Source organism: Cibotium barometz, chromosome 6 (genome assembly GCF_041138505.1).
Source record: "Cibotium barometz isolate CiBa-2024 chromosome 6, ASM4113850v1, whole genome shotgun sequence".
Lineage (NCBI taxonomy): Eukaryota > Viridiplantae > Streptophyta > Polypodiopsida > Cyatheales > Cibotiaceae > Cibotium > Cibotium barometz.
In genome coordinates this window covers 59,817,400-59,830,107 of record NC_141051.1, presented here as the reverse complement: position 1 = coordinate 59,830,107, position 12,708 = coordinate 59,817,400, and the positions used below count along the sequence as shown (strand labels likewise).

The 12,708-nt window shown below is 42.9% G+C and overlaps 1 protein-coding gene across 1 annotated transcript in view; it reads right to left on the bottom strand.

Moving 5' to 3' along the window:
* LOC147637922 (Ubiquitin-like superfamily protein) overlaps positions 1-10,252 on the bottom strand; it is a 55,015-nt gene extending 44,763 nt beyond the window's left edge. Inside the window, exon 1 of the mRNA XM_086799764.1 lies at positions 9,889-10,252. Within this exon, the coding sequence (XP_086655890.1) occupies positions 9,889-10,078 (190 nt within the window). The 5' untranslated portion in view covers positions 10,079-10,252. The remainder of the gene's footprint in view (positions 1-9,888) is intronic.
* Between the last annotated feature and the right edge of the window lie 2,456 nt (positions 10,253-12,708).

Here is a 12,708-nt window from a genome sequence, read left to right as displayed (position 1 = left end):
CTGCAGGCAAGCTCGCGTTCCTTGTGATACACAATCTGCTCTAGCTGCAAGATCTCCTCAAGCTCATCCACTTCTGGTGGATCCTCAATGACCATTTCACTGGGATCCGGCCCTACATACTTGCGAAGGAGACTCACATGAAAAGCATTGTGTATGTGCCAATGACTAGGTAATGCCAATCTGAAAGCCACTTCGTTGATCTTCTCGATCACTCGAAAAGGCCCATAGTGCCTGGTTGCAAGCTTAGGATATGCACCCTCTTTGCTGGCCTCTTTGCAAGTCTTGCTTTCTCAAATTTCAGCAATACCCAATCATTCTCTTTAACATCCAATTGCCTTCTATGCTTATCGGCAGCCTTTTTATGCTTGTCTTGTGACCTTGCAATGGCTGTCCGCACTTGAGCAAAAGCAATATCCAAGTCTCTTACATACTCATTAACTGCAAATATCTCATCCTTTGTACGAAGATGGGTGGCAAAACCAACAATCTCAAACGGGACCTTTCCCGTAGATGCATGCACTGTGTTGTATGCAAATTCCACAAGCGGTAAGTACTTCTCCCAAGAAGACTTCTGATCCACCACATAACATTTCAAGAGATCCAACACGGCTGAATTTGCAATTCTCTGACAACTTAGTTTGAGTAAGAAAATACCTCAAACTCTGGTGATCTGTCTTCACAGTGAAATCAGTCCCAAGATCCATATAGTAAGTGCATGAATTACAGCCAAGAGCTCTTTCTCATAAATGCCAAGAGATAGCTCTCCATCATGCAATCTACGACTCTCATAAGCCATAGCATGTCCCTCTTGATTAAGGATAGCTCCTATGCAATTTCCAGATGCATCACATTCCACACAAAAAGGCTTTTGCAAATCCGAAATGGTCAACACTGGACCATGAGTAGTTGCATCTTTCAATTTGAGGAATGCATCTCTCTCTACATTAGTCCATTTGAACACGGCCTCTTCTTTGTCAAATCATGTAAAGGAGAAGCAATCCCTGCAAAGTGCCGAATGAACCTGCGGTAGTAAGAGCATAATCCAAGAAAACTACGAATCTCATGCACCGAACTCAATTCGGGCCAATTCCGAATTGCATCAATCTTTGTAGGATCCATCCGCATTCCATCTTTGGACACAATATGCCCAAGATAATGTATCTGTGACAAGAAGAACTCACTCTTCTTTGCATTTATGAAGAGTTTATGCTTATGGAGCTCTTCAAAAACAATAGCCAAATGAGCTTTATGCTCTTCTTCGGTCTTCGAGAAAACTAGGATGTTATCAAAGAAGACACCTGTAAATTTCCTGTACCCACGGAATATGTGATCCATCATTCTATTGAATGTAGCCGGGCCATTTGTAAGACCAAAAGGCATAACAAGATACTCATAAAGCCCAAATGCTGTCCTGAAAGCAGTTTTGTGTACATCTGCAGACACTACACGCACTTGATGATACCCACTCTTGAGATCAATTCGGCTAAAGCATGCCGATCCATCCAACTTGTCAAGGATGTCGTCTATGCGTGGAATCGAAAACCGATTCTTGATGGTAAGCTTATTCAAAGCTCTATAATCCACACACATATGAAAGGATCCATCCTTCTTTTGAACCAAGAGGACGGGTGAACAATATGGGGAAGAGCTTGGCTGAACCAAACCCTTCTCAAGAAGCTCATTCACTTGCTTCATGATCTCCTCTTTTTGGGATGCACTTACATAATAGGCTGGTCTATTAGGTGGTGAGCTACCCGGCACAAGATCAATGCGATGATCTTCCGGTCGTACAGGTGGTACCTCATCAGCAAAACGATCATTGTGCTCTTACAAAAATTTCAGTCTATCATTACTAAGAGTGTTTACATGTACATTATTTTCCTCAACATGATCTCATACAAAAATCAAGTACGCAAAAACACTCTTTTTCATTACTTTCTTAATTTGTACATGAGATACAAGGGGAATGGTATCACCCTCTTCACCAGCATCAATTACATGCTCTCGGCCTTTACACATGAAGGTGATCCTGTTGGTCTTGTAAGCCTTGCACAGATCAATACGTGTATGCCAAGGCTTTCCAAGCAATACATCACAACCATTCAAAGGTGCCACAAGAAAATCCTCATGATCCACATAGCCTTGAATGTGTATGCGCAACTTGCCAAAAATAGGCATGACTTACACTTCTCTACCAACAAAGGCAGCCCCTGCTTCAATTTGAGAACCCATGTCCTCCACTTCAATATCCAAAGCAGCTGGCATCTGAGTGGATATGAAATTTTCAGATGCACAATCATCAAACATGAACAAAGCGGGCTGATCTTTGAGCTCTCCCCAAGCTTTGCATACAACCCTATCTTTGCTATCATGTGAAGTCTTGCCCTGCACATCCGGAACCATATGCACATTAGGCTTTGATGCATTTGCATTATCACGCTTCTTCTTGTATGGGCATGCCTTTGCAATATGCTCGGTGCTACCACAAGTAAAGCATTTCCCCTAACTCATATATTGCTTTTTTTGTTCCGGAGTGAGACCATAGTCTCTCAATTTGAAAGGACACCTCTTGGTAGTGTTATTTTGAGCCTTTGGACCATTTTTATCTTGGTTTTAGTCCTTTTTAGGTGGCTGTCCATCATTTTGCAGGTTTTGAACAGCCCTCTCTTTGCCTTGAAATGAAGGTTTAGCCTTATTGGATCGACTCAATTTGAGTTCCAATTGCTCGGTGGCGACTGCGGGGCTGCAATTAATTGGTGTAAGGTATGACCAGGATACATTTGTAGTCCCGCTGTGTACACGGGTTGCAATCCCGATTGAAACCTTCTCTTCCTTTCCACCTCGGTGACATGCATAAATGGAGACACCTCTAAAAGCACTTTCCAAAACTTTTGTACATATGCATTTACCGATTCTCCCTCATTTTGCTTTACCCAATCCCTCTTCATTGTTATCTCATTCAATGCATTGGGAGGCAAGAATTGAGCATAGAACCTCTCCTTGAACTCTTCCCATGATCTAACAGGATTCAGTGAGAGCTTCTCCGTGAGCCACCAATGGGCAGCAGTGCCTTTCATGAATATGCTTACATGTCGGATCATGGATTTCTGAGTGAAATCCTCATCACTGAAAGCAATATCAAACTGGGCAAGTGCCTTTGATGCATCATATTCCCCATGATATGTGTCAAACTTCCCAGATTTGTCTCTGGCTTTGAAGTCACGAGACTTTGATGCATGTGTGTGCATCTCAAAATGTTTTCCCCCATGTTTGTCCATTGGGACAGCCCCTATGACTGGCATCATTTTTGGACCAAAAGGTGATGCATAAGGCATAGATACATGTGCCCTGTAAGCATGAGGCATGGCTGGCCCCTCAACATGCATTGATACATTTTCAACCATAACTTCTCCCTCACGAGCACACTCGAAGGCATGAGTGGCATGAGAGATACACGGAATACCTGCACCAACAGAAAATTGCAGTCCATGTTGCATGTGTTGTGCATGCACATTTTCAACCGGCAATTTGACATGCATTTTGACCACTGCCATAAACATTGTATCCTTCACGAGCTACATAAGGTATTCCTGCATGGCATAGCATTACTTATCTCCCCATGCGAGGGATTATGTAACTATTTGGCTCTCCTAGCTGTGAGGGCAAAAAAGTGAAGTCACTGATTGTTCCTCTCCCATAGCATGGAGATTCATCCTCTTAGACATAAGTTCTTGTTCGGGCACTTGTGGCAATTCCAAGACATGTGGGATAGTTGCCTTTTCTGCATAGGTATCCTTGGTACGAGCCAAGTATGCATGTGCTGTATCCCTCGGTTGCATGTGCAACTCTTGAGCAATCATTGCCATTGCATGATCCATATAAGATTCAGCTTTCTTGGTCTTCAAACGGTCATGTACCAATGGATCCTCGCGGCGGTGGAGATTCAATTCTTCTTGTTGTGCATGGAGAAGAGCCTGCATACGAGTAAGTTCAGCCCTCAAGACTATGGACTCTTCTTCCTGCATCTCCTCTTTGCCACGAGACGGCTGTCCCACATATTCATGTTCCCTATTGTGCACCACATGAGTTTGCTCATCCTGTAAAGCATTGGAGGCATGCATTTCATTGTCCTTGCCTCTTGTATTAGCATCTCCAACATTCATTGTATGGCTGTCCATAATGTTGTAAGTGTAGAGATAGCTAGTGTTCACGATGATCATCTCTCACGATAGAAGTGAAAGAGAACCGTATGCTCTGATACCAATGTAACGTGGTTGAACACAATGCTAATCAATACACTTAAATACACTAAGATTTGATGGACACTTGTTCAAATACAAGAAGTAAATTGCTGAATTGACAAGAGACACACAATGAGCCGGAACAGCCGACCCCTCCCTCAAATAAAGTATATTGATCTTGGGAGAATTAAGTACATAGTGTCATGGGCATTTCTGGCCAGATTTCCATACCAATGCATATGAAACCAAGTCTACCTATCTCTAGACCCAAAGACCATACTAAAGAGATCATTCTTGGTAGCCAACCACCTCATAGAGAACCTTATAGGCAAAACTAAACTCAACAAAAAGAGTTTCAAAGGCAAGTAGAACAACTCTTAGACTATGGACTCATTCGACCTAACAGTTTACCCTTTGGCTCCCTAGTTCTTTTAGTGTAGAAAAAGAACAAAACGTATTTCATATGCATAGAATATAAGACACTAAATAAGCTTACTGTGAAAAATATATATCCTATTGTTAGGGGTCAGCAGTTACTAAGGTTTGTATCCTGTGAAAAATAGATATCCTATTGTTAGGGGTTAGCACTTACTAAGGTTTGTATCCTGTGAAAAATAGATATCCTATTGTTAGGAGTTAGCACTTACTAAGGTTTGTATCTTGTGAAAATAGATATCCTATAGGAGGGGATGTCCTATGTACACATGGACAAGGCTAATCCCCAATTTGGGCAGCTGAAAAACATTAGTTTATGGCCCTAACAAGGTTCAAAGATACGTAGTACAATCCCTATTTGCTCAAGACAATCTGCCTTCGTTGGTGGCTTGTATCAAGGTTCCTATTCAGTTTACTTAGGGCTGAAGAAGGTACACAGAGCTTCCGCATGTGACACCAAGGGCAAGGTGGAAAGTGAAGATCAAGGGTCATCTTCAGGCTGAGAGTCACCTCAGCCAAGTGAAGGTCTCCAAGTTCAGTTCAGTCCTGGTTATCTACACCCAGCATTCAGTCGTTCTACTCGTTCAATAAAGCAAATACACAATACATGGTGGGGGCCCTTCAGAGGGTCTTTGTAACCCAACACTGTGTATTGTCTCTCTTCTCTCTCTGCACTCTTATTCTCATTACATTGTGCTATACATCGTCATAAACCAAGGTGCTGAAAGTATAATCCCCATCTGTAAGTTTCCGCATGCTACAGTCGACCAAAGCTCTAATCCCAAATGTTAGCCAAGGGTTTGCAGCAGCAACAACACACACCCACACACAGTTCAGCATGTACACAGTAGTGAGAGAGAGAGAGAAGCACACAACTTGATATTGGTAGCATCAGATAATGAGTGGTGCCAAGTGCAAACCATAAAGAACACCCAAATGATAAGACTTAGGAGGGTGTTCACATGCCAGGGAAAAAAACCTCCTATAGAGGGAAAAAGTACCTTGGCTATACTAGGTGTGTTCACACACATCACTACCATCTGATAAATGTCTATAGCTGAGATGAAGGAGTATTACATGTTCAGATGCCAATCTTACTATGAGATTTGGGGGAGATTACATTGTCTCTTCCGAGAACAATTCGGCCTCTCTCACAGGTTATCCATTATGAGGACCAGGGATGTTGTGGCCATATATATGATATTGATGTGTGTGAACACACTTAGAACCAGCCCAAGCACTTTTTCCCTCCTTATTTCTATGCCAAGGGTACACTGTGGGTGCTATCTGAACTACATTAGACTGGGAGCCGTCATTTATCAACACACGCTCTGCTCCTTTTCTTATGACTCGTTGGGCCTAAATATGGGAAATGAGTAGTATTCCAGAAATGCTCCGATCCCCGTGAATCATGATGGGCTCAGGCAAACCTTCAATAATAGTGAAAGTGTCATGCCTCCAATCAGGAATGGGTGCATACTGTCTGAACTAATGGATCCCGAGGATCATGTCACACCCTAAAAGAGGGGAAACAATGATATCCCACTATTATGTTGCCTTCTGAACCTGAAACTCAGACTTCTAAGCTTTCTGAGAGATGTGAGTACATAGACCAGGTGTAAACCCGTCCACATCTAAATGATAAGGAACCAAGGTACATGTAATTTGTTTTGCCAACTGTCGAGAGATGGCATCCTCAGAACTGCCCATGTCGAAGAGGACAATAAGTTGCTATCCCCTTCTTGCAATCCCCTTGCAGTGCCATAGGCACGGATGAGAGTCTTCTTCTGTCCCACAGCCTCACCCTCCAACTTATCATCAAATACCACTGGTGGCACCAAATTCAAAGTGGGCAATAGCTGAACGGCATTAGAGGCTAATGGCACAAGACTGCCATTCCCCTTGGGTCTTGTGGAACACCACCAACCAACCTCCTGGGAATTTCTTCCATGTCTTGTGTTCCTCTTCTTGGATTGTGCACCTTCATCTGGGCTGAATCAACGTTTAGCCTTGTTGAGCTTGATACTGAAACAATGTTGCCTGGTCCCCACACCAACAAAAGATCAAGACACGGGTGATAGTTTCATCCATGCGCAATGCAATAAGGGTGGGTGGGACATGGGCAGCAACGATATCTCAAAACCAGCCTGAAGCTCTGATACCAATGTTACATGCGGAAGCTTTGGGAGTCTTCTTTCAGCCCTAGACACCATCCTGTCTTTTATAGGCTTTTCTGGTACAAGAGACCTGGCCGACCTGCTATCGGCCCACAGAATATTCTACCCAACTTGAAAGCAATGTTGGCCAGCTCCTTAGCTGCAGCCGACAAGCTCTTGTTCCACAATGGGGTTCTCCTACACACCAAAGCGCCTGGCTCATGCCCAAAACCTATGTCTTTTCCTGTTGCCTATAAGAGATCAGCTCCTGGAATGGGCATGCACATGACAATCCCTTCTTGAGGCTTACACATGATGGGTTTACACAGAGAGCATGCTACCACCATGTTCACATGTCACATGCTATGAGGATAGCGATTGGCCAGCTAGGTGTCTCTTCCACTGCCTCAAAGTGGAGACTGGTGGAGCAGAGAGCATGCTACCACCATGTTCACATGTCACATGCTATGAGGATAGCGATTGGCCAGCTAGGTGTCTCTTCCACTGCCTCAAAGTGGAAGAGCAGAGGGCATACCTAAGGAGAGCCACATTTGCAGACTCTTACCTCACTGGAGTCGAGGCTAGGGAGCACCATATTTGCCATTGTCTGGTTTATTATGAGATATGAGGGAGATTCCATTGCCTCTTCACAGAGGGATTCAGTCCACTGACTCGGATCATTGATTACTTTGACCAACGATGATTGGGGCTCTTTCTACTCGAGCTTTGCAGACACAGAGAGTCCCTTCTCAGAGAGCCTCACCCACGAGCACCCCCTAGACCTTGGGAGCAGCCCATTACCAATTTCTTCCAAAGACAGGCTGAGGATGATGAGGGGCTAGATCCCACCACACAGCCACCAGCTCGAGCCCTTCCTAATACAGATCCCATACCGCCATGGGGAGTCATCCTCGCCCATGCTGATACTTTACAATGGGCTAGACACCCACCTCCACCTAAGACGCCTACCATCTACCTGTCAGCTGTTTTGCAGATACGGGATTTGCTCCACCAACACAGATCAGTCCCTTCCAACCTAGTGGATATGTGATGGATATCTGATCTATTTGTATCACCCATACTAGATATTCTAGCTGGCCCTCTACCCACCCTAGGGGATGATCATACTAGCTCTCATGATGATGCATTTTCATGGCAGTTTCTAGGGAATTTTTTCTCGTGTCAGTTATATTTTCAGCTTTATTTTCATTTTCGCTTTCTTTTGTTCCATGACGAGATATAACATGGAATATGATGTAATCTTTCGGTCTCATAGGCCCTATGGGTCTTTTGAAGACAATCAATATAACTTTCTCTCTCTCTCTCTCTCTCTCAAAAAGGAGAGGACATGTAGGCTCTATCAGACAAGTGTTGAGTCGGAGGAGCACTATGTTTGCCAGTGCCTAGTCTACTATGGGATTTGAGGGAGAATTCACTATCTGATCTATGGGATCAAAGGGAGATTTCACTATCTGATCTAGGCTTCTCATCTTATATAATCTCAAAGTCTGAGATCTTAGCTTTCAGTTTTAGTTTACTATTTCTTTTTCTTACTTCATCCATGACAAGAACGTACACATCATTATTGTCTCATAGACCCTTTGAGTCTTTTGAAGACGTTAATATAACACACACACTCTCTCTCTCTCTATGATTTCTATGATAGATGGCAGGTACTAGAGAAATCACTAGTGACTATGATCGCATGCATGATTTGGAGCAAACCATCGGTACCTCATGAGATTGTCAGAGCAGAGATAGGAGCCACACCAGTGGTGGTTACCGAAGCCCTGTTCCAATCAATGACATTTTTGCAACGGATATGGGAGCTCCCCAGACAGAGATACCCACACCGAGCACTTATCTCTTCCAAGGAGTTAGCAACAGACGTCGTTACACGATGTTGGTACACCCAGATGTGTACCTGGCTGAGATTACATGGCATGACGATTGATGCACTCCCTCCATTTAATTACAGCCTGGACTGCCCCTTCTTGGACCTTAGTCGCTCTGAGCAAAATAGGGTGATCAGGATGGACATCGTGAGGCTAGATGCAGAAAGGACATGGTCCAGCCCCACCCTACCACTAGGCACGAAGATGGCCCACTATTGGGACCATTTTCTACATCTCTCCCAAGATGGTTTTGTGACACGGTCTACATACATGGACACCCATCTCTCACATGGCATTCGCAGTGCCATTGGACAAATCCACACTTCATCACATCAGTTGAGGGTAGAGACTGGCAGATACGAGGGGATGAAGCCAAAAGACCGCATTTGTCAGCTATGTCACTAGGAAGTGGAGTCAGAGGAGCACTACATACGCCGATGTACTGTGTACTATGAGATACGAGGGAGATATTGGTGTCTCTTCCAAGAGGGTTTCGGACCATTACGACATGTGATGGAGTTTGATGAGGATCAGAGGTGTTTGGGGCTTTTCTTATTGGAGCTCAGACGCCATCGAGAGGCTCTCCTACGAGCCAGGACAGCATACCAGGATCCACCCCGCCAACGAGCCATGACATATTTTTTCAGGGCCAGGACCACCCCGGCAGATACGACCAGGACCTCCACTACCCCTCGGTGAGCCAGCCGTCCCATGGACGTCCTTCAAGAGGAGTCACCCTTGACAGAACCATAGCGCTTTGTCGAGCGAGACGCCCACGCTTACCAGGACCTCGTCCACGACTATTATGCTAGTTGTAGATACTATACACTTTTGTTGTACCTCAGTAGGAGTATTTTCCTTTCATAGCTGTTTAGGACTTTTTTAGTCCTTTTTGTCTTACTTTTGATGAGACACCATCAGCTGTGTACTGTGTTTTGGTCTCATAGGCCACTTTGGCCTTTCACAGATGTTAATCTCTCTCTCTCTCTCTCTCGAATTTGACATTCCCAGCTCATAGCTCTAGTCTTTGTTTTCTTTTGTACCATGATGAGATTACATGGACACTATTGTATCACTTTTGGTCTCATAGACCCACTGGGTCTTTTGAAGATGTTTAATATATTTCTTTATTTCTCCATACATACACAAAGCAAAAATTACCAACGACTGTGTTGTCCATCTTGACGACAGAGAGCTTCATAGCACTGCCCAGCTCGACGCTGATGAGCGTGTCGATGTCTGCAAGGCTGGCGTTTTTGGGGACATCTGCGAGGATGGGGTCTTGGAGAAGAGTTGCCAAGATTGGCTCCAACCGAGCTGCCTTGTTGTATTCCCTCACACTCGATCCCATGACAAACTCGCTAACACTACTCGACAGGCCACAACCCCTCACCGCCGGTCGTGTGGCCCAAAACCCATTAAATTCACTGTTAACGTGGAAGCTACTTGGGTAGTGGCTTTTTGTAACACCAAAATTGAAGCTAACTGGTGTGCTTGGGTTTCGGTAAGACAACAATTGAAGCTACACACTGTTAACGTGGAAGCTACTTGGGTAGTGGCTTTTTGTAACACCAAAATTGAAGCTAACTGGTGTGCTTGGGTTTCGGTAAGACAACAATTGAAGCTACACTTGGGTGGAATCTCACGAAAAAGTTTTGCCTAACCAATCGGATCACCACAATTCTCATCAATCACCCATCCGTCTGATATTTTTTTACAAACTATGACCACACCCATGCACCCTCAGCACTGATGTGTTTGCTGATTGGAACCCAACAACCACCGTTCCAGTTCCGGGCGGAATAGCCTGCCCATAGCTCTCAGTTTTGCAGGATGCCTTTTCCGTGGGCATGCCCGCGGTCTGTAAAGGGTATTGTCGCCCAGCAATTGTTTATCAAAAAAGTGCCTACCCACAACTCTCAACCTTTTTCGTGGGCAGGCCCATAGTCTGTAAACACCCTAAGTAACTTAACCAAAATAGAAGTATATAAACACTACACTAGCATAGTAGGTTGTAATAGCATGAAAAGAAAAATAATTTGTGGAATTTTTTTGCAAAAAAATACCAAAAAACCACTATGCCTCCTATTTTTAATCATTCAATGATACCAACTCTAAAAGTTAAAAACCACATGGAAAATTTAAGGATATAGGGAGAGAGGGAAGGGAGGGGGAGGGGGAGGGGGGTCAACACATCACAAGAAGGGATAAAGTTCCCCTCTTGTAACCAAAAATGTTTCTTGTATTGCCTGACTATATCCACTACGTGGTTTTACCCATAGGAGAAGGATCCATTTGACATAACCGTAAAAAGAAACCTGACTATCTTGTATTGCCTGACTATATCCACTACGTGGTCTTACCCATAGGAGACGGATCCATTTGACATAACCATAAAAAGAAACCTATTAGAACACTCCAAAGCCTAACTATAATAGTGCTTGACTCTCAAAAATGCCAAAATGATATGTATAGATTGTTCTCTTTTAGCTTCTCTATTGTTGTAGGATCGGCCTCTCGACTCACTGAGAAACCATATAGCATACAATTTTCATAAATAGTTATAGCTTCACACTCCTTGCATCACAAAAAACAAACAGATGTAAGGCTTCAAACAATAACGTGAAAATGGATCAACATAGAAACTTTAATGACATGATGCATTTGAATAGAGTTAATGTGCAAAGGAATAGGAAAATTATGTAGAACAACTCAACATGTAGATACATTTCATATATATAAAGACTAAACCATGAAATAGTAGTATATGCCAAGCTAACCAAAATAGCACTTTAGTGTATATATAAACAGTGCAAAAGAGCACTCCACTAGCACAAATAGGTTGTCATGTAACAATAGCACCCAAATTAATAGAAACTTTGACTCAAATGGCTTTGAATGCTTTGAAAGAATTTCGATGGGCCCTATTGAAGCTGTCCACCTAGTTAACCGCCATAAATGGGGTTAACATATCCCCTTGCTTGATGTAGGTCCTCGGACCTATGCAATTAACTGCAAGTTGAGGGGTTGGTTCATGTGTCGATGTAGAAGAAGCTATGGACAGGGAAGTCTGACTTGAGAGTTCGACCATTACGAAAAGAATAATAATTGTGTGGGATTTTTTTGCAAAAACTACTAACAACCACTATATGTCCTCTTTTTAGTTATTCAATGATACCAACTCTCAAAGTTAAAAACCACAAGGAAAATTTAAGGAGAGAGGGACAGAGGGAGGGGATTCAACACATCATAAGAAGGGATAAAGTTCTCCTCTTATAACAGAAGATGTTCCTTATATAGCACAACTATATCCACTATGTGGGCCTACCCGTAGGATCCATTTGACAATTTATTAGAACACTCCAAAGCCTAACTATAATAATGCTTGACTCTTAAAAATGCCAAAATATTATGTATAGAGTGATTGTTCTCTTTTAGCTTCTCTACTATTGTAGGATCACTGCCTCTTGGCTCATTAAGAAACCATATAGCGTACAACTTTCATAGATAGTGTATAGCTTCACACTCCTTGCATTTAAAAAAACAACCAAATATAAGCCTTCAAACAACATAAAAATAGATCAACATACAAACTTTGATGGCATGATGCATATGAATAGACTTAATGTGCAAAGGAATAGGAAAATTACATAGAACAATGATGTGTCAATATGTAGATACATAAGCATATATACAAAGACCAAATCAAGAAATAGTAGTACATATGCATACATAGTAGAATAGGAAGATGCATCAAATTGGGCAAGAATCGCACATGATGATATACAAATTGGGTAAGAATCGCACATGATGATATACAAATTAAGATCTAAAGAAGCATCCAAGTAAGATACATACAACACTAAGGATAAACAATACAAGTAAACGTACATGGTATACATACGTGCCAGACATGTAGATGGTAATATACATGTCGACATGTAGTAGCAAGACAATAAACTGACGAGACATAGATCAAAT